The 22,856-nt window shown below is 37.2% G+C and overlaps 1 protein-coding gene across 4 annotated transcripts in view; it reads left to right on the top strand.

Annotated features, from left to right (window-relative positions):
- The window catches only part of MYO9A (myosin IXA), a 2,281,069-nt gene that overhangs the window by 2,155,609 nt on the left and 102,604 nt on the right, over window positions 1-22,856 (top strand). For all 4 annotated transcript variants that reach the window (XM_044077496.1, XM_044077494.1, XM_044077495.1 and 1 more), the window contains 2 exons: window positions 14,017-14,122; window positions 19,417-19,548. In XM_044077496.1, the coding sequence (XP_043933431.1) occupies window positions 14,017-14,122; window positions 19,417-19,548 (238 nt within the window). The remainder of the gene's footprint in view (window positions 1-14,016; window positions 14,123-19,416; window positions 19,549-22,856) is intronic.

The following is a 22,856-nucleotide window of genomic DNA, read 5'->3' as shown; positions in this document are numbered from 1 at the left end:
GATGCCAATTCCAGTTTTTTTATCTCTGTTACTATATTTGCTACATCTAGTAAAGTTGGTTTAGACTTTGATTTCCAGTTCTAGTAACTGCTTTTTTTGGCAGCTTATTATGTCTAGGCAATTCAGATTCTGTATCATAGCTCAAAAAATAATTTCCTGTTACACCAGTTTGCTCACCCAGGATATCTGACAGAGCAGTCTGCAGGGAATTTTTAAAGTCTGACAACTCATTACACACCCAGAAAATATGTTCCCAGTTGTCTCCTTCTTCCCCATCACACCTCAAACATTTGCTGTCTACCCGAGGAAAAATTCTTTGGAGTCTACTCGGGGTATAAAAGCACCCATGTAAACACTTCCAAAAAAGATCCTAAATCTTCTAGACTTTGTTGCATATTTTGGAGACATACATATACCCCCCACACCATTATTTCTATGTGAATTGCTTATCTGATCTCTCTTCCCAATCCTTTCTAACTTCCTGTAATTGATTAAAGACACACCAACTAATAATCCACAGAAAAAAAAAAGAACCGAGGTCCAGATCCACTCAAAAATGCTGTTTATTGAGCACTTTCGTCTCTCTAATGGAGACTTCCTCAGAATGAAGTACACATTACCAACATCTCTTTTATATAAAACATATAACAATCACCTGTACAAATAATGAAATTTCTTAAAGCAACAATGCCATAAAATGTAAAGGCATAATATAAAAGCATAACAAAATATCTATTCTAAAACGCGTACATTGCATAAGAACGAACAAAGGAATACATAATAGCTTCACATGCACATGTGAACACTCTTAAAAATAGTTTGACATATTAAAACCTTCTTTATAGAAAAAAATGTGCTTTCAGTCTTAAAACAGAACTGATGGACACAGCACTGTTTAGTTCTGGGCTTACTGTTGCATTTGTTTTAATTTGCCATTTCAGTTCTGCTAATTCCAGGAAGTCATTCAAGGGTCCCCCTGTTTCTCCTAGATTAATTTGTTCAATAACAACAATCTTAAAGCTATGTTCTTCATTGGCATTAATATGGACTGCTAATGCATTTTTTTCATCCTTCTTATTAATATCATAATAATGCTGCTAAATCTTACTCCGTAATGCATTTTTCGTTTTGCCAATGTAGTAACAAGGCCATTTTGAGCATAGAGCCAAATACACCACACCTTTGCTATTATATGACATTTTCCCTTTTATAATATGTTTCCCATAGTTAGGGATCAAAATGTCTTTCCCTTCAAGAATGTGCTAGCACTGTAAACAGTATCCACATTTAACCATACCTACACCTTTATCCGACCCCTGTTTTTGTCTCTCCAACATATTTTTTATACTACAGTCTCTTTTGTATACAAAGTTCGGGGCTGGTCCTACTAACTGTACCTGGTCTGTGTCAGTGCTGAAGATGTTCCAATTGTGTTGAATGATATTCTTAATATTATAAAAATACTGGTTAAACTTAAAAATAGCTGATTTCCTGAAGGTATTACAACTAACCTGTCCTACCTCATTTGGAATACCTCCCCCTCTTCCAAGCAGGGATATAAAATGTCCACTCAACATTTTCTTTGTAACTTCTTGGAGAATGTTCCCCCACATAACTCACAGGATAGCCTCTGTTTTCCAGCATATCTCCCAGGATGTTCATCTGTGTGATAAACTCTTCTTGTTTGGAAATCATCCTAGCCAGTCTAACCCCCTGCCCCTTTATCAATGCCTTCTTTTGGTGTAGGGTTATCTATAGGAGCCTTAACTGGGTAGTTCTGAAATATCCCTTCAAATTGGACAATCCCAAACTGCCATGTTCATTTGGAAGTATCAGCTTATCCCACTTAACTCTTCCCGTATTCTTCTGATAAAATCCTTCAGCTCTGTAGTAATCACTATCCACAACTTCTCCTCTAGTTGATAAAAATATGCCTGACCTGTGTATAAAACTAAAGGGACTAAAAGCATTTTAACTGCTTTCATCTTGCTATCCATATCCGAATATAAGAGGTTAAATTTCTCAGTTTTTGTATTATTTTTTGTTTAGTCTCTTCCCACATATCCTTAGCTGCCACACCAGTACTTCATTTTGTCATGTCCCCATAAATATGGAATTTGCTGAACCATTTTGTGTGTGGGTCCATAAATTACAGCTATTGCCTTGTTTTCGCTTCATTAATTTTGTATCCCAAAAAGATTTGAAACTGTTTCACAATGTTCCAAAACACGGAAATATCCTTTTCTAGTTTTATCGTGTATAAAATAATATCATCTACAAATAGAGCCAGCTTTTCTTGACTACCATACCAACTATTTCCTTGAATTTCTGAGTCTCTTATTTTCTTTGCCAGTGGTTCTAAATATAGTGTGCATAGCAAAGAGGAAAGAGAACGTTGATGTCTGGTTCCTCTGCTCAAACAGAAATTATTGGAGAGGAACTCCCCCACTTTAATTTTCAAGTGCGATCCCTCATATATCCTCCTAATCAACCTTATAATTTTTGATAGGGAATGTAAATGCTTCCATTACCGTTCTCATAAACTCCCAACTTACTCTGTCAAATGCTTTCTTTGCATCAAGGCCCACCAACAACAGTGGTGTTTTCTTATATTCAGCTTCCCTCTGGATCATCAATGTTCTGTTAATGTTGTCCACAAAAACTACATTAATCCATGTCTATCAATTTTGGCATCATCTTTGCCTTTCTTTTAGCCATTATAGACATAAACACTTTATAGTCATGGTTTAGGATTGAAGTGGGTCTGTTTGAAGCTGAATTTGATGGGTATTTACCTTGTTTAGGTATTACAGCCACCACTGCTTTCTTCCAGGAAGTTGGTGCATCTCTTCCTCTTAAATACTGTTAAAATCTTCCAGATCTTTATCATTTCTTTCCCTCCTAGCTTCCAAACTTACACAGGAATATTGTCTATTCCTGGGACCTTCTGATTATACACCACCATTTTTATCTCATCTCCTCCTTTCCTATTAGTAATTGAGCCTCATCTTCCTGTAACAGCATATTTAATTCCTTTATAAACATTTCCATTTGTACCTTTTCTTGAACTCCATATTTCTCTGCTTTATACAGACTTTTATAAAATTTCTGAAATATTTCAAGTACTTCTACAGGATTTCTTATCATCTTCCTTGTTATAGTCTCCCTAACCTTGGTGACAACACTTTCTATTTTCTGTTGCCTGAGTCATTGCGCTAAAAGTTTTTGTGCTATAGCATTATTATCAAATAGTTGCTTAACAGTGATCTTTCTAAAATCATCAAGGTAATCCTTTATTTCTGGTTAGCACTCCTCTTCTAGCTCTGTGAAATTCCCCCTATTCTGCAATATTTTAACATTTGTTCACCCCTCTAAGTAATTCTTAACATATCTCTCTTTCTTTTATTTCCATCTTATTTTTAAACTCCACTTTAATTTTATCCCACTCCGTAGCTATATTTTCAGAAGTTGTTTCTGTCTTCTCTAATAGCTTTTGAAAAATGTCCACTACCCATTCCTTAAATTCCTCTCTTTTCAACAGATAGGTGAGAAAGCGACAGCGTGTCATTTTTATTTCATTACCCTGTATTTAAGGAGTGTGAGGGCAGCACCAAGGATCAAGTGGTGGAAATTGAAAAAGGGTAATTGTGAGGTGGAGTTCAGGGATAAGTTAAGGCAGGCACTGGGTGGCAGTGAAGAGTTACCAAATAGCTGGGTAACTACAGCAGAGCTAGTAAGGGAGACGGCTAGAAAGGTGCTTGGTATCACATCTGGACAGAGGAAGGACGACAAGGAGACATGGTGGTGGAATGAGGAAGTACAGGAGAGTATACAGAGAAAGATGTTGGCAAAGAAGAAGTGGGATTCTCAGAGAGATGAAGAAAGTAGACAGGAGTATAAGGAGATGAGATGCATGACAGAGAGGTGGTGAAGGCTAAGGATAAGGCATATGAAGAGTTGTATGAAAGGTTGGACACTAAGGAGGGAGAAAAGGACCTGTACCGATTGGCTAGACAGAGGGACCGAGCTAGGAAAGATGCGCAGCAGGTAAAGGTGATAAAGGATAATGACGGAAACATACAAGCGAGGAGAGTGCGTTGAGGAGATGGAAAGAGTACTTTGAGGGGTTGATGAATAAAGAGAATGAGAGGGAGAGAAGGCTGGATGATGTAGGGATAGTGAATCATGAAGTACAATGGATTAGCAAGGAGGAAGTAAGGATAACTATGAAGAGAATGAAGAATGGAAAGGCTGCTGGCCCAGATGACATGCCTGTGGAAGCATGGAGGTGTTTAGGTGAAATGGCAGTGGAGTTTTTAACCAGATTGTTTAATGAAATTTTGGAAAGTGAGAGGATGCCTGAGGAATGGAGAAAAAGTGTTTTGGTACCGATTTTTAAGAATAAGGGTGATGTGCAGAGCTGTAGTAACTACAGAGGGATTAAATTGATCAGTCACAGCATGAAGTTATGGGAAAGAGTAGTGGAAGCAAGGTTAAGAAGGGACATGATGATTAGTGATCAGCAGTATGGTTTCATGCCAGGAAAGAGCACTACAGATGCGATCTTTGCTCTGAGAGTGTTGATGGAGAAGTACAGAGAATGTCGGAAGGAGTTGCATTGTGTTTTTGTAGACTTAGAGAAAGCATATGACATGGTGTCTAGAGAGGAGTTGTGGGATTGTATGAGGAAGTCAGGAGTGTCAGAAAAGCATGTAAGAGTGGTACAGGATATGTACGAGGGTAGTGTGACAGCGGTGAGGTCTGCGGTGGGAGTGATGGATGCGTCTAAGGTGGAGGTGGGGTTACATCAAGGATCAGCTCTGAGCCCTTTCTTATTTGCAATGGTGATGGACAGGTTGAAAGACGAGATCAGACAGGAGTCCCCGTGGACTATGATGTTTGCAGATGACATTGTGATCTGTAGTGAGAGTAGGGAACAGGTGGAGCAGACCCTGGAGAGATGGAGATATGCTCTAGAGAGAAGAGGAATGAAGGTCAGCAGGACTAAGAAAGAATATATGTGTGTGAATGAGAGGGAGCATAGAGGAATGGTGAGGATGCAAGGAGTAGAGGTGGCGAAGGTGGATGAGTTTAAATACTTGGGGTCAATAGTTCAGAGTAACAGTGAGTGTAGAAGAGAGGTGAAGAAGAGAGTACAGGCAGGATGGAGTGGGTGGAGAAGAGTGTCAGGAGTGATTTGTGACAGACGAGTACCTGTAAGAGTGAAAGGGAAGGTCTACAAGAGGGTAGTGAGACCAGCTATGTTATATGGATTGGAGACCGTGGCATTGACAAAAAGGCAGGAGTTTGAGCTGGATGTGGCAGAATTAAAGATGCTAAGATTTGCACTGGGTGTGATGAGGGTGGACAGGATTAGGAATAAGTATATTAGAGGGTCAGCCCAGGTTGGAAGGTTTGGAGACAAAGCCAGAGAGGCACGATTATGTTGGTTTGGACATGTGCTGAGGAGGGATGCTGAGTATATTGGGAAAAAGATGCTAAGGATGAAGCTACCAGGTAACAGGAAACAAGGAAGGCTAAGATAAGGTTTATGGATGTGGTGAGAGAGGACATGCAGGTGGTTGGTGTGACAGAGCAAGATGCAGAGGACAGGAAGAAATGGAAACGGGTAATCTGCTGTGGTGACCCCTAACGGGAACAGCCGAAAGAAGAAGATGATGATGATCAGCATGTGATTTGAAATAGTTATTGGATGCATATCAAATCTTTCAATTAAATACACATGTTCCTGTAAAATGTAAGTTCTGTCTAGCCTAGACCATTTTTTGTATCTTGGGGAATAATATGTAAATTCACTCCTACTACTAAAGTCACATCTTCCTTGCCAAATATTTTCATAAATTTCTTCAAAAAGCTACCATCCTTTGTTATACTTTCCCTTCTGGGCCCCCAAGACACATCTTCCCTGCTGCAATTCAAATTCCAGTCCCCACCTACAAGTAATATTCTCTGCTGAAAACTGAAAATTTCTCTTAGAATTTTTCTTAACCTCCATCATAGTAGTTTTAGGTGGAATATAAATGCATGCCAGTGTAATCCTCTTCCCTTGCCAGTAGCCTGTTAGTAGTACATAATTGCCATTATTATCTTTTTATCCTCTTCTATCACTATTGGAGTTCATCTTGCAATTAGTATAAGTACTCCTCTTTTCTTTTCTCCAGGTATTCCGTGAATAACCTTCCTGAAAACCTTTATTTTTCAAATTCACATGTTCTGTTCTTTCCGAATTTGTCTCATACCGCATAACTGTTTGCGTTCTACATTTTTGAATATAACTCACTACTCTTTCTTTTTTGTGCATATCTGTGAGACCATCAACATTTAAAGATAGTATTTGTAACAGTTTTTTGTTAGGTATCTAATTCCATCTTTTGTGTTACATGCACTCACAATGTGTGTGGCAGGCTGAACTTTTATGCAGTTGTTTCCTGTCACATTTTACAAAACATTTTGTTTTATTGAAAGCCCTCAAAAAAAAAAAACAAACAAAACAACAAATGCATCCCAAAAAACTGTTAACATAACATTAACACCAAAACTTTGTACATCTTCAAATTCTGAAGTTGTACTTTCATAATAGTTGTCCCTGACTGACAGCCACACTCCCAGCCTTGGGTTAACCTAAAAGGAAGGTTATGCATGCTAAGACGCATAGTCCAGCCTGTGCTTCTATGAAGTGCTGTCTGGTTTTATTTTATTGTTATTGCTGTCCGAGAATGAGAAAACTCTTAAATGCTTTCAGAAAATATTATCTCCTAGCCATTGAAAGAAAGCCATTAAAAGAAAGATGTTTTCTGTTTTTATTGCTCTCTATCAGATTCTCTACATGAGAACCAGATACAGAGTTTCTTCTACAAGTATTTATTTATTTGTTTGTTTGTTTGTATGTTTGCAAGAGGAGAGCTTTATTATATTCAATGTTCTTTTTTATTTGCTTTCTCTTAAAACGTGTTACTAAATAAAGCCAAGAGGCTTAATCCAATCATTCTCCACTGCAAGACTGAGAAAATGCACATATTTTTTTCTTGTATGATACTCTTTTGAAGAGACTTTTCTTCTTTTTTCATTGCAGTGCCTACATTTCTTAAAACTGAACAAGGAGAAAGAGAAAAGAAGGAAAAAAACATGGGCACCTGTTTAATTTAGTATCCCCATTACACATGAAACCTGAAAAAAACTTTACTTTATAGCATGCAGATATCATACACTATACAAACATTAATGTTAACAAAAGTTTGTTTGTTTTTTTTACTTACAGTTAACTCTTTCCTTTCTCTTCCCCTTTCATAAGTGTTCCTCCAAACATTAATGATATGAAGTAGTGCATATGCTTTAGAGTCCCCTGCAAGTTTAACAAAGTCAGAAAAGTCCAATAGTTCCAGGTTTTCTTATTCTGTCATGTTTCACAAATATAATAAGTGCTTTGTAATCTCACACTTATTTATCAATTTCTGAGTTGCTGGTTTTATTCCTGTTTATCTCCATCTCCCAAATCCAGCCTGTGCTTCCTTTCCGACATACAGTCTGTTCTAGTCAGCCCTTGTGCTTTTTCTGTCTCTCAAGCATTTTCTGTTGAAACACTGGATAAATGTTTCACTGGCACAGTCTCTCTGTGGTGTTTATTACCAGAAGAACAAGTAGCAAAATCTCTGTGTGTTTCACAGCTCACTTTTTGTTGGACAAATTTTTGTGTTTCCTCTTTAGCATGTTCTGCATCAAAAATGATTTTGTCCCTCCAGGAAAGAACATTCTGAAGGTAGCTGGATAAAGCCGTTTGAATATCATGCTGGCTTCTCAACATTCCCTGATTAGTAAAATAAATGTACTCCCCTTCTGCCTGCTGTACAATGAATAATCATGTCTATATTATAACAACGAATGATCAGATGATCGAACATTGTTATATCGACCCCTAAATCTCGAAATCTCAAAACAGTGAACAACCAGAACAGCGATTTTTTTCCCAGGAGAAAAAAAATCTTTGTTCCCAAAAAAAAAAAAAAAAAAAAAAAAAACTAAATACTAACTGAAGTGGGGGGCTTCACCCCCCCCCAAACCACCTCTACGTAAATATACCAACTCCGGGATTGTACTACAGTGGAGGAAATGGCACAACCTGGATGGCTGGCCCAGCGATTTCTTTCCCTGGGAAAAAATTTGCTGTTCTGGCCATTCACTGTTTTGCCGGTTCAACAATTTGTGTCCAAACTAACAGCTTTCAATCATCTGATCGTTTGCTGAACTAAAGTAGACCTGAATAATCATTTTCCACAAACAATCTGTCTGCCACTTTTAGTACTTTGCCCTTCTGCCATAGTTTTGTGAGAATTACCTCCTTATGCTGGTAGGATTGCATATTTACTATTGAAGGTCTAGGTTGCTTTCTCATGGCCAGGTTTGGAGCATACACACAATATGCCTTTTCATTTAATAACAACTGTCTTGGAATACCAGTCCAGTTGCTTATTTGTACTTTCATAAAATGAATACAGTCTGTTCCTTCCAGCTTCTCGGGTACAGCAGAAAATCACAGGTTTTCCCTACATGCTCTGTCCTCTACTGTTATTTTTATGAAACATCTTCTCTTGAGCCGTCATATTCATCCAGTCTTTTCTTCATTTCATCCTCCGATTTTTGGACTTTTAACTCATCAGAATATCTGTTTAAAGCTTCTTCCAGTTTATCCAGCCTTTTGTTTTTTTGAGTTGATGTACTCCATCAGTGTTTCATTTATTTTATTCAGCTATGAGTACATTTGATTTATTTTTCCTGTAGGTTACTGAAAGTCATGTCTTGCACCAAAGCTGGAGCTTACACTGCCTTTTGCTGAACAGCTGTTGAATTCTTCCCTTTCTGTGTTTTTTCCTCACCTTTTATGGTTGATTTTCCTTGAGGTTTACTGAATTTCTTTTCTGCTGGCATCTAGGCAGTGCACTTACTAGTTAGTTACTCAAATTTACCCCCAAAAATAAGTTCACTTGGACCGTCCTTTGAGTTTCTGTTTTCATACCAGACCACCTGAAATTAAGCTGTTAGTCAATGTGTAGCCATCTTGGAAGTCCCCATTCATGGTGTTATTGGCAGAGATGAATAGTGTTGTTTTGGTAGAGATGAGCTTTACGGTAAAGAACAATATGTTTGTTTTGCTTAAGGTTTAAAAGTAGATGTGAATTGTTTAGCCATGTTCCAGTTGATAAGAAGGATGGTTGAGTAAAGTGTTGGAGTTTAGAGAGTTTTTTTGCAGGATAGGTTAGGGTCAAGTCATCAACATATTTATCTAGGTTAGCATCTTTTGTAGCAGTGTAGAGGCCATTGATAAATATGTTGAAATGTATAGGGCCTAGTATTGGACAATAGCAAGTAAGGAAAGTTTTCCATTTCGCTACTTGTGCTGTGTTATGAGAGGTGGCTATGGAACTATTGCAGCAAAGAGTTGGTGATCCCTAAGGATGAGAGTTTATGTAAAAGTTTCTGGTGAGAGCAGTATCAAAAGCTTTTTAAATGTCTAGGTAGATGGAGACTAGTTTTCCAGAATTGCTTTGGATGTTGACAATGTTAACAGAGTTCAGCAAAGCAGTAGTTGTGCTATAATGAGGACAGAAGCCATGTTGATTTGAAGGTAAAAGCTGGTTATCTATTAAATAATTGAGAATTTACGGGTCCACTTCAAATACTTACTTTCAAAATACCTAAACTCAAAATACTGAGACCAAAATTTGTAAAGTCAGTATTTTGAAGTGGACCCGAATTTACATATGAATACATTTTCTAATATTTTTGATAATGGAGATAAAATGACAATGCATTATAGTTTGAAAGATCTGTACTGATTCCACCTTTGTGCAGTGGAATTTTGAATGATTTTTTTTTCCATAGTGAAGGGACTTCATTTACAGATACAGATCAGTTTATCAGAATAGAGAATGGATGTGTGATAGCCTCAGCTGCTATTTTAAGATGTTCACCAGACTGATTTTCATGGGCAGTTGAAGTATTTTTGATGGTATCTGTGGGAACTAGTCAGAAAGAGAAATGGTGAAGAAGGTTGTTAATCGAATAAGGACATCTAGAGCATGATTAGTTGCCTGGTTGGTTAATGACAGTACTCTATAAAGTGGGTATGAAATTAGTTGGCTATGGAATCATTTTGTTTCTGTGTGTCTGATACTGACTGTGTAGCTTGTCCTAGATTTAACAGTTTATTGCTGAGAACAGTTTTGGATATTTAGTTTGTGTGTGTGTGTGTGTGTGTGTGTGTGTGTGTGTGTGTGTGTGTGTGTGTGTGTGTGTGTGTGTGTGTGTGTGTGTGTGTTTTGATTGGTTCAGTAATAGGTTATCATATCTTAAGTGATAAGTTGTTTAAGTTTCTTAGTTGTCTATATGCTAGTAAAGTAGGAGCTGTTTTATTTTTTGCCCAGACCTTCCAGGCTTGTCTGTCTGTTTTTTAATTGTTAAGGATAGCCTTAGGGCAGGATTAGCTTTTGACTCTTTATTCTGAGGGTATAGTGTATTCTAACACCTGGAAGATTTTATTGAACTCTGAGACAGAATCATGTGTGAGGAGATTGTTCACTCACTCCTTGTTAAGGAGATGTAGTGTATTATTAAAAGTGTCTTCGTAAAGTTTTCCGGTTTATTGTCTTAGAGGTTCATCATTTTTCTTCTTTGCTGGGCATTCTGGCAGTGTAGGTCTAGCCAGTAACTGAATTTTACCAAGCTTACAATTTCACTGACCCTTCCTGTTTACACATTGGGAGAGTTCAAATCACCCAGGTGATTGGTGTGCAGCCATCTTTGAAATCCTCAGGGTATTTGTCTTTGTCATATTTGTGATATTATTTTAGTTGTAGCTGACAACGCCAGGATGATGTGCTATATAAACAGGGCAATACAAGGATTTTTAAGATGATTATGCACTTTAAGAGTTAGTCTTTTTTTGTGTGACGCTTTAGCTACTGCACATTCCTCTATGAAGAAAAATCAAACTGCTGGCAGATTGCTTAGGATGATGAGTATACTTGGATCACAAGTAGAAACTCAGTCCAGGGGTGTTTCACCTTCTTTTATCCACATGGAATCTGTTGGAGGTGGACTTCTTTCCCTCCAGGCTGATTGTTTCTCTACCAAATGTTTAGAAAATGTATTAGAAAGTTCTTTTGAGGGGGTGAGAGGAAAGCTGTGGTGGTGGTTCTTTCAGCTGCTTGAGGTTTAGAGGTTTTTATTACAGTCAAGAAAAGAACAGACTCCCTTAATTCTGATGTACCCTTATTAACAAAGACAGCTGTACTGCTTCATTTTGCTAGAAAGTGAAACTCAGTTTCTCTATTTCTATCTCAGGGTAAAATCTGATGCAGCAGCTTAGCAAGATGTTGTAGTCATCGTTACAGTGATTGCAAATGTATTGCATGCAGAAAAGGGACTCCAGTTCAACTTGAAGCCAGTGGTGCAGCTGAACTCTTCATGCAGAATATGAGTAAATAATTAGGAATTACAACATGTAAATATATACACTGACAGTAGCTGAAAACCTACAGAGGTTCTGTATATCCTACTGCTAGGTAATACCACAAGCTTACTATTTAAACATAACTTCAGGAGCAAGATATTTTGTGTTTCCAGACTCCTATAGAAAAAAAAATGAATAATTCGGAAGAAGAGATCAGAATGAGAAGTATACAATGAACAAAAAAGTGTAATGGTACCAGCACCGCTGTTGTACCAAAAGTTTATGATAGGAATTGACATTTTTCTGTCAGAAAAATAAGGGTCAGTATCTTATAAAATAATACCTCAAGTGCCCCACTTGCCCGATGTGTCAATATGAATTTACCTATTAAGCATATGAATTGAAAGGTCCTTTGGCAAGCTTAACTCACTATTAGAAGTTTACTAGATGAAATCCTGATCACCAAGCTCCATTTGTTGTTGCCATCTTGCAGTGGGAGTTATTTACTCCATAGTGAATCACTGATCTCTCCTGAATGAGTGAGAATTTGAATGTGAGCTGTCCATTGGATAGAAGTGTACCAGGATCAAGTACAAGGAAGTAATTTTTTTTTGGGGGGCGGGTGTATGCTTCCGCACTGAAGTGCTTGGTACTGGGAGAGTAGGGGTAGAGCAACCATGAAGTCTGGATTTCCTCTACAGCAGGGAAGGAAGAGGTACTATCCTTGTGCCCACAGATACACAACAGTCAACCATCCTCCCCCTGCTGCAGAAACTCACGTCATGCTGAGTAAGTCAGGGGTACAGCTGCTATAGCTTGATGCTGTAGTTGTCAGGATGGATAGATATGAGGAGTGGCTTGCGCTCATGCTTTGCCCTGGGTCCATAGGATAAGACTACCTCATCTGTTTCTTCCTTCACCTCAGCACAAGTGCTTTTACCTTCTGAGGTCTGCCCTCCAATAGGCATGCTCACGCTCCATGACCTGCTGTGAAGCACCTAAGCTGCTAATTGAACTCTGGTCACCTGGGGTGTAGTCAAGGCTTTATCCCTGTATGCCACCAGCAAGGCTAAGAACAAGGAAGTGAAGTTAATGAATTTTATTTAAGCAAAATTATATGACATTTGCCATTGCCCATTTAGTTGTTCTGCAAAGGAATCCTAAATCTCTTTTGCTGCATAAGATTCTGTAAATATGAAGTAGTTTGAACTAGCTTTTTATAGAGCAGTGGACCTCAGTTTTGTCCTGGCCTGAGTATTTTTACTATAAGCCACTAAAAAAGTCAAAGTTGTGTTTGTGAAACCCTAGTATATCCACCCATTCCATCCCGTTATTAAATACTATCTATATTTGAGGATGTATTGAGCCTTCTTATATATAGCTAGTTCAAGGACTGATAGAGGTGATACCAAAATCCTTGGTGTGCATGTTACCTTTCCAAGCCAAATGTAATTTTTCCCCTTGGAAGAAGGGAGTGTGCAGTGTTGTGAAGCCTGTATCACCACTTGGATATTTGTTCTTTTTTGGGGGCAGGGCACACTATTTACCTCTGTAGATCTCTCCATAACAGGAAAAGCTGCCATAGTGCTTTTTGAACCCCCCCCCCTTTAAAGTTGCAATTGGTTAACTTGAACATGTTTCCTTTTGAATCAAAGCCATTTGGGGAATTGGGTTCTAGGGAACTGGCTGCACTTAACATTGAACTTATTGCTGTGCTCTTTGTAAGTATTCTTGGTTCCTGTGTATCACGCTGAAATATTACTAACTTAGCTTAGCAGTTTGCCTATTCCCTGAATGAATGAGGAGAGGGCATTTCTGCCTGCTGTGCCAAAATACTGCAGAGCTTTAAGACTGGGTTGCGGCAAGCAACTGATTTTGATTATATGGTGTGCTCCTCTGTTCCACCATACGTTGGACTGCTTATATTTTTCAAGTCTAGATATCTACGTATGACACATCTTGGGCAGGGTCTGTCAAGAGATTTTTTTTCTCTGAAGATCTCCTGGCTTATAATTAATTGCCATTTTACACATAGTTGAAACAAAATAGTACTTTTTTTGCTGGAACCAAGTTCTGGCTTTTTCTGGAAAGCAAAATCAGTGTTTACCTAAGAAGAGTTATTTTTATATGGCTTTGGCACCTTTCTAGCATTTCAGGTACTTCAGACTGAGACACAGCAATAGAATGTCTAAATAATTTGGTTGATCAGCCCCCTTGTAAATTAGAGAATAATTAAAAACTGTCAGCACTTCTTCCTGATCTATTTCTGCTAAAGGAGAACCTGCTTCGAACTTGCTTCAGAAGTCTGGAAAGCCTACAGTTGTTAGAGCTTGTATGGTTGAGGTTGTTGCCCTTAAAAAATCTGAACAAGTCATTGATGGTACATCATGCAGTAGCACAACTGTAAGAGGGCTTGTGTGTACATGGCACACAAATACAGGTATAAAGTATGCATAGACTGTACAGGTGCATGTACACGATACAGTACTAATTTTGATGTAATTTGATTTTGTAGCTAAAATTATTTGTTTTTCATTTTGTGTATGCAGGTTTACAGGATAGGAAAGATATGGTTTTGGGAGTATATTCCATCATTAATCAACTTACACGAGCACATCTGAGCACTTTGGAGCGCCTCATTTTCCACCTTGTCAGGTATACAGTTCTGCTTGTTAATTTCATAATGCATGACTTTAAACTTCTAAAAAGTAAAGAATTAAATATAAAAAGTATAATTTTATATTATTGTATTTGTATCATAAATATATTGTATCTATAAATGCAGTAAAGTCTCTCTTGTCTTCTTTCCAGTTACTTTGGTATATTCATAGCTCTGATCGAGAAGCTAAATTGATTTTATTTTTTTAATTTGCTCTGACTGACCCTGCACAGCCTCAGAGAGAGAGAGAGAGAGAGAATGCCAAAAAGTTATTAAAAAGAACAAAGCTTTCAGGACAATTCCCTTCATCAGTGTTAATACAAGTACGGTATCAACTGTTAACATAAGTACTGGATTCAAACTGATCACAAGACACAAACCCCAATGAAATTTCATATTTAGTCAATTGATGTTAAAAACTTAGACGTGCACAAATATTAACTATACATGATTTATACATTAAAAACTAAATTATATCAAACATTTAAAAGCATGTTAACACACACCATTTTAACAGCATCTGTTTTTCTTTTTAAATCAGTTTTAACGCTAACTGCGGTATTCAGGCCTGGTGTATAATCAGCTTCCAACCATACAATTCAATTATATTCATTGACTTCTAGTTTATTATTATTATCACCTCCTCTAGAATTTTTGGCCAGTATTTGAAGTACCCTGAAATTAAAAGTGTGCTCCGGACCGCAAACTACAAGAGAATACTGACATTATCATCAAACAAGCTGATGAGGGTGGCGCTATAGTCATCCTAGATAGAATGATTTTTTAACCGTTATGAGCGAGTTTTTTGAGTGATGAAAAAGTATTTTTGAAAATTTTATTTATTTATTTAACACTTGTTTACTAGGAAAGTCTGACTTAGAACGAGCCAATTTTCAATTGAGGCCTGGGGAGAAAAGCTCCAGATGCATGTCTTTGTTATTGATAGAGCAGCGTTAACTAATGTTATATGTAGAGTGAATTTATGTATATATGATCTTCAACTTTGTAACTGATATTTCTCTTGATTTGTTACCTCAGTATTATATGGGTTACCGAGGATCCATAAACACCTTAGACACCCATCCAATTTTTCCAGGTAGAGGGTGGTTAACGGAACACATTTCTTTATACCTGGAAGATGTTTTGAGACCATTTTTAAACAAGATTTAAAGTTATATTCGTGATATGGGGTACTTTTTACAAAATATGTACAAATGGTATGTATCAAAACAGATTGATGAGTTCATTTTTTCACTCTTGACATCGACATTGTTCACTGTTATTCCAAATAGTTACGGGAGTCAAGCAGTATGCAAATTTCTCTGTACGAATAGTGCCTTATCTGGTAGAGATATTGAAACAATATGTGACCTGTTAGACTTAGTCCTAACAAGTAATGTGTTTATTTTTGAGAATCAGACCTATCATCAGGTGTCTGGCATGGTGATGGGGACATCTGTCGGCAGTACTTATGCCAATGTAGCCTTGAACCAATGAGAAGCTCAGCACATTTATAGTCCCCTGGCCAGTTATTCATCTAACATCTCCTTTTTCAAGCACTTTATGGATGATATTTTCCTAGTATGAGAAGGGAATGATCGAGATCTGCTTGAATTTGTTAATTACCTTGATAACACTACTGAGTTTTTAAAATTTAAATTCAACTTCTCTTAGAGAGGAGATATGTTTTTTAAATGTTAAGGAGACGGGACTGAAATTATGTACTAGTATTTATAGAAGGGAGGTAGAGGCAAATAGGTACCTCCACAGGAGGAGTATGCACCCAAGGCATACATTCAAAGGTATCTTTAAGAGGCAGCTGATGAGAGTCAGCAGATTAAATACTAATGCACAGGTATGTAATGAACAGATGGAAACTATGTTAGAATTATTTAAGGCCAGAGTGTTTGACAATAATTTGCTGGGAGATTTAACACATAAGGTTGTCAGAGATGGACAAGGCGCAACTAAGTCCTGCTTTATGAATATTGCCAATAAAGAAGGGATAAGGCATAGGGCTCAGTAGGATTTGGGAGTACACTATATTACAAGTTTCAATAGGAAAACTGATAAGTTAAGCATATTATTTCTAATAATTGGGGAATATTACATACATTACCTGATTTAAAGAAGTTGATTGGTGATAAACCAAGTTTCTTATATAGAAATCGTCGTAACTTGAAGCGGCGTCTCTGTTGCAAGGATATGAACAACTTAGAAAATACCAATATTAATAGTAAAATTGGTATTTTTTTCTTGTTATAAGTGTTCCTGCTGTAAACTCATATATACGAATAATGAATTTGTGCATCCCATTACTAGGAAAAAAATATGAATTTAAATATTTAGCTACATGTAAAACTATGAACATAGTCTGTTTAGCTACATGCATTATATACATTATGTGCCCTGGATTTTATATCGGAAAAAGTAATAGTAAGCTTAAAGAGTGAACGATTGAACATCAATCTGATATACAGAAAAGCATCACTACTAATTCCTTTACAAAGCATGTTTTAGATGGTGGGCCGGAGCACACTTTTAATTTCAGGGTAGTTCAAATACTGGCCAAACATTCTAGAGGGGGTGATATTAATAATAGAGTAGAATTCATTGAATATAATTGGATTGTATGGTTGGAAGCCAATTGTACACCAGACTTGAATACTGCAGTTAGTGTTAAACCAAGTTTAAAGCAAAAACAGATGCTGTCTAAGTGATGTGTGTTAACATGCTTTTAACTTTTTTATAATTTAGTTTTTAATATATCGTGTGTAGTTAATATTTGTGTATGTCTTTGCATTTTTAACATCAATTAATTAGACAAGAAATTTCATTGGAGTTTGTATCTTGTGATCAGTTTGAATCTCGTATTTATGTTAAAAGCTGCGTCCAGTAGTTTTTTTGCACTGTAGTCACTTTCTGACGTTCACTCCATTGACTATATTCCTGTGATCCAGTGTTGTGTGGTGTACTGAACCCAATATCTAAGTCATGAAAGTGTTTGATGAGGAGTTATCTCTAACCACAGTTAAATCATCAGTGCAGTCATCTGGTGTGCTCTGTAAAGATTTTTTGCAACTTTCTAAAGATTGGCTATTTTAGAGTGCTTTTATCAAAATGTGACAGGCTTTTTGTTTTACTTTAGTCAGTAGAGCTTTAATAGTACCCACCTTTGCTTTGTATATATTGATCAATGTTAGGGCATCAGAGGGTGAAGCAGGTCATGGATTGTCAGGCAGAGATGACAGAGGGAGGATGGCCTTGCTTACCCCAAGGAGGGTTGTTTCAGGTTGTGGATTGCAATGATCACTTCAGCCCTTGAAGGAGGGGCAACAGATGTATATATAACCCAAGGGCATGTATTCGGCTTGTAAAGCCACTGCTTGGCTGTAGCCTTCATTACATGTGCACAACAGTCTGGATTCGTACAAATAAGGTGTAATGACCCATGGCCTCCCCCATGATGATACGAGTCACATGTTCCCAACCCAAAGAGGGCTAGGTCCATAATTACAGTGTAGTCATTGCTGAGAAGCAGGTAGGGGCGCGACCAGCCATGATGGCTGTCTGTATGATGGCCCCTCCAATCAGCTGTCTACTCCATGCTGGGAGTACCCATTACAATGGAACAAACTGGTTCAAGACTTGGAAGAGGAATATAAGAAAATAAACAAGTCATAAACGACTGAGTCCCATTCCACCAATGACAACTGCCTCTAAGGGAAGGATCAGTACAAGAAGTAGTGCCTTTTTCTTTTGTATTCCCAATGCATGTTCATTATTGGAAGCTGTCTTCAGGCAATATCTCTTTCTGCTACATAGGGCCTCATATTTCTCAAATACATGTGGCAAAATGTAAAAAAAACAATTGGTCCTTCCATCAAGTAACATCTTTAAAGAAAGGCTAAGGAGAATCTCAAAGAAACACACTTGAATTGTTGTAGAGATGTGCGTAGTTGCTATGAGTGAGCAGATTTGAAGATCAGAGCAGCAGCCTTTGAAGTAATATCTCTTAACTCCCTGTCCAGGACCATAAAGAGCTTTTGATTCTATTGCATTTTGGTCCTTACACTGTTCAACAAACAAGTAAAAATAGTCATAGCTGTTCAAAAAGAGAAGGGGGAAGGAAGGTAACTTGCTAATTTGTGGTGGACATCTTTGGAGTGGCTACTTAAATTTTCAGCAATGTATTTATGAAATCTGACAAGCTTGCCACAGTTTTGAGAAATAAGTAATTGTTTAAAAATGCATTTATGCAAGGCACAACTGTGTACCAGTTTTTTGCCTGTACAAAGATCAAGTACTGAGAGAGGGGTTTCCTCTTGCTGTGGGCACTATGTCCTATGAGTCAAATGATTACTGCTACATGAGAACGTTCTGCTGCAAAAGCATCCTCAAGGTAATATGTAATGGTTATAGGAGGTATTCAACTTAGCAGTGGCTCTTCAAGAGGGTTCTTCTATAGGTAGATTCCTCAACATTCCATTGACATCTGTAAATTCTTCAGTAGCCAGCTGTGTGAGCTAGCATTTTTGGCCAGTGCAGTGGCAAGGAGGATTTCTCCTTACCCTTGTAAACAGTATAAATGCAGGGGGTACGGCCTTTGCATGGGTAGTGTGTATATATGGGGGAGGGTTGCCTCAACAGAAAACACTATTTGAATGCAGTTTTGATAATGTAATTGCAGTTGAAACTACATCCAAACATGCTTCCTCTCATTTAACCTACAACCCATTTCCAGACATCTGCTTCTTAAATTTAGTGAAGTTTTCTCAAAGTAGTTATTTACTTTGGAAATGTATTATGTTTCTGTGTTTCATTTTTTAATGACTTAGAGGAGGTGATCTGTTGAGTACATGTAGACTTGCCTTCTTCTTTTATGTGGTAAGGGGGATGATGGGGAGGATACTTCTAAGATGAATTTGGGAACAGTGTTAGAGCTGAAATCTGGCATGACCCGAAGAAGTTAAACCTGTTGCTGTTAAGCTGAGCATCTCTTACAATTGCTGTTATAGTTTGGAGAGTAAGAGCTCAAAAAGGCATAGACTTGACAACACTAAGCAGAAAGACTAGACTTGACCATTTAAACTGTTATTTATATGGAGTAAGTTTATAAGAATAGTGAAATCCATTACTTATTTTTTCTGCATGATACTTTTCACCTGCTACCATATTGCAGTTTCTCCAGATTTATGTAATTAATTTTTAAGTGTAATTGTTTTCCCTTTTCGTATAAGTGGTCTGTACTAATCATCTTTTTTTTTTCTGTTTTGTTTGTGGACTGTAGAATTGCCTTAGAAGAGGAGACCAACCGTATGTCTGCAAATGCTTTAGCCATTGTGTTTGCACCCTGCATACTGCGCTGCCCTGACACCACAGATCCACTTGAGAGTGTGCAAGACATCAGCAAAACCACAGCGTAAGCAGCTTTATAGTTAAAACATTTGTAAAGCCTATGCTGCTTGTTGACAAGTATACATTTTTGCATTTCTGCTGTGGTTCTGAAGTGTTGCCTTTACTTCTTATAGCACAGGATGATAAGTAAAGGGTGACTCTTGACCTACATATAAAAAAAAAAAAATATATATATATATATATATATATTTTAATATATTTATTGCATTGCGTTGTGTTATGCATATTTTTGATGAGTGTCTTTTGACAAAATTACTTTCAACATTTTATCCTTTAGTCTCTGGATTTGATTAAGGTATTTTTGAATTGTTTTTGTTCTTCAGAGTAACGTTCTTCACTTCCTGGTTATGGTATGCAGGTTTGTGATGCTTTCATGGTTTAACAGAAAAACTTTATTATTATTAGTATTTTGCAGACACTCTTAGATTTTTACTTCCTGGTGTCTACACAGGAATGTTGTACATCTTTCCTGTGGCTTCTATTACTACTAGTTAGCAGAAACTTGCCTTATATCTTTTGTTGCTAGCATCTCAGTCAGTAGTCATGTTTGTTATACAGTAATTTTGCATAGATTCCTTCTTGACATACTTTTATGCTATAGTTCATGAGTGTTTTGGATTAATAAACATACAGTGTGTGTGTGTTTATGGCAGTGGCGGCTGGTGACTTCAAATCAAAGGGGGGCTGCAGGAGACAGCTGAATGGGTGCGGCCAACTAGAAAGGGGAGGAGCTATGCTCAAAACCACAAAAACTGTAACTTTAATTAAATACTCTGCCCTGGGTGCCAAGCCATCATTATGAGAGTCCAATCAAGACAAAATGATGTGTAGAAGAAAAAACATATTTCAATCCATTGGCTGCATGACAGCTTACTTAATATCTAGATGGAAACAAAAAGGTTGTGAGGCATGAAAAAATAAATTACTTTTTAAATACATTACTGGAATGCTAGTCAAAATCAAGTACAAGAAAAACAAGCAGCACTCAACTCAAACCACTTCTCCTTGTACTCCAGTTCTAATTATAATTTACATTCAGCTTTATTAAAGTACCAAGTAACATGCTGAAAGTAGCAATCTCTGTGATACCCCCACTTGTAAAAATGTTTCTTATCCAAAAAAGACCTTCTGCCTGACAACAACTATCTACTTGTTTCATGGAGAAAACATGATCAGTCTTTAATTATTTGCCACTAATTTGCCAAAAAAACACAATTTTATGAAAAATGGACCAAAAATGTGATTCAAAAATATAAAATAGCCACACAATACAGCTGGGAACCTGTCAAAGAAGGGACACTTTTTAATATTAGTACTGCTAACTTGAGCAGCTGACAAAATAAAAGAATCTACACACATTTCTGAAATAAAAGTAATCTATAACTGATTATTACAGTTATTTATTAATTGTAAACTCTCCATGTTTTCTTCCAAAATTGCCATTTTGCGGAGGGATTATTAGGGGAAGAGCAACATTTTGAGCCAAACTTGGGGATAGTTGAGAGGTTTGGATATGCCTAATTCTATCCTCATTCCAACTGGAAAAAAAAATGTTTTGATATAATTTCCTTTGATTGAAATACTTTTCATCAGTCTGTTTACCTCTGTAATGAACCTGCAGTCTGTGTGTGTGTATATTAAGCTTAGTTTGTTTACCTCTGTAATCTTCATGCAATCTATGTGTGTATATTAATCTTTGTGTAACATGTATTTAGGAGCTTTTAAGAGTATATTAAGCATAGTTTGTTTACCTCTGTAATCTACATGCAATCTGTGTGTATATTAATCTTTGTGTAACATGTATTTAGGAGCTTTTCTCCCCAGGACTCCATTGAAAATGGGTTCATTAGGCCCAATGGACTATCCTGGTTAAACAACTGCAAATAAAATAAATAAAACAAAATTTGCATGTACCTCTCAACCTGTTAATGCAGGAAATCTGGACAAGGCCAAATATATGGGGGAACATATAAACAGTACTAAAAATTGCTCTTGTATAAACTGAGACAGTTGATCGAATAACAGGTCTTGCTTTAGCATGCATTTTTCTGAAGGTTATGAAGTCTGAAACTCAGTGTCTGTCATTATTTAGTGTCTTCATTCCTAAATGAGTTGACAGGAAACCACAAATTTTATGAGGAACAAACGAAAAATAAGAAGAAAAAATCTATTCATTCTGCAAAAATCTGGACAGTTGAGAGGTATCGTTCAGTCGGGGCTGTCTTTGAGTTTGCTGCCCTTCCCCTTCACAAAATCATGGTCGAATGGAGCATCCCCCCCTACAGCCATTCCAATGAACCATTATTTGGCTATTTCACCCCATTTACCATAAACACTAATGTGCATACTGCTTTACTTCTGCAATGATTTGGACTTAATTTAAAAGTTTTATTTTGCATTTTACAGGGCAAACACTAATAGATATCATATCTGCTAAACAAAGCAATGCAGTCTCACAATGAAAACAGACTTAGCATTAAAACTTCTCTGCCCTTGAAAACTCGCAATCACTGAAACAGCATTGAAACCCACATTCAAAGAAAATACATTTTGCCAGTAGCAGATTAACTTTAGGTTTGGGCTGTTTTCAAATCACAGGCCCCTTGCACACGAAACATACACATGCTCTTTCATACACCTTCCTGATTGCATTAAATTATATTCCTTGAACAATACAGTACAGTTTTAGAGGGTGTTTTAAATGTATTGTTTTGAAAAGTTTCCAGTAAACAATGAAACAAAATGCATGCACCAGTAATGACAAAACTACCCAATTCAGAACATTTCCATCATAAAAGTCTACTCAAACGTCTACAGTCCACCAGTATCAGTACATATGCACAATCTCTGAAGAAGTAAAAGTCATCTAAATAATTCCACATTAAAGAAATCTGTAACTAATGAAGAGGTTGCTGCTAGCAAACAACTTTGTATTTCATTGTTTCATCTACAGATAAAGTGCCTGTTACCCTTGTGCAATAAATTGCCCTATCTTACACTAAAAAAATGATAAGCTAGCAATATTGCAATAGGGAATGGTTGACAAACTGATAACAGGTTCATAGTTACTTGGTATCTTGGCCAAAAAGGAGTGCAGCATCCACCCCTTTTGCAACACAGTACAGTATCAACAATGCATCTATCTACTGTGGGAGTAGAACCCACAGCCTTCTGCATCAAAAGCAAGTATACTACCTGCTGTGCTATTAACAATGCAAGCAGACTCAGCATACGCAGCACTAAACTTTTGCTCCCCTGCAGCTCTCATCTCCTTGTAAAATCTACTCACTCAGTTGTATCTCTGAACTTTGC

The sequence above is a fragment of the Protopterus annectens genome, chromosome 7.part0 (genome assembly GCF_019279795.1).
Source record: "Protopterus annectens isolate FY-2018-M chromosome 7.part0, PAN1.0, whole genome shotgun sequence".
Classification (NCBI taxonomy): domain Eukaryota; kingdom Metazoa; phylum Chordata; order Ceratodontiformes; family Protopteridae; genus Protopterus; species Protopterus annectens.
This window is presented reverse-complemented; position numbering and strand designations above follow the sequence as displayed.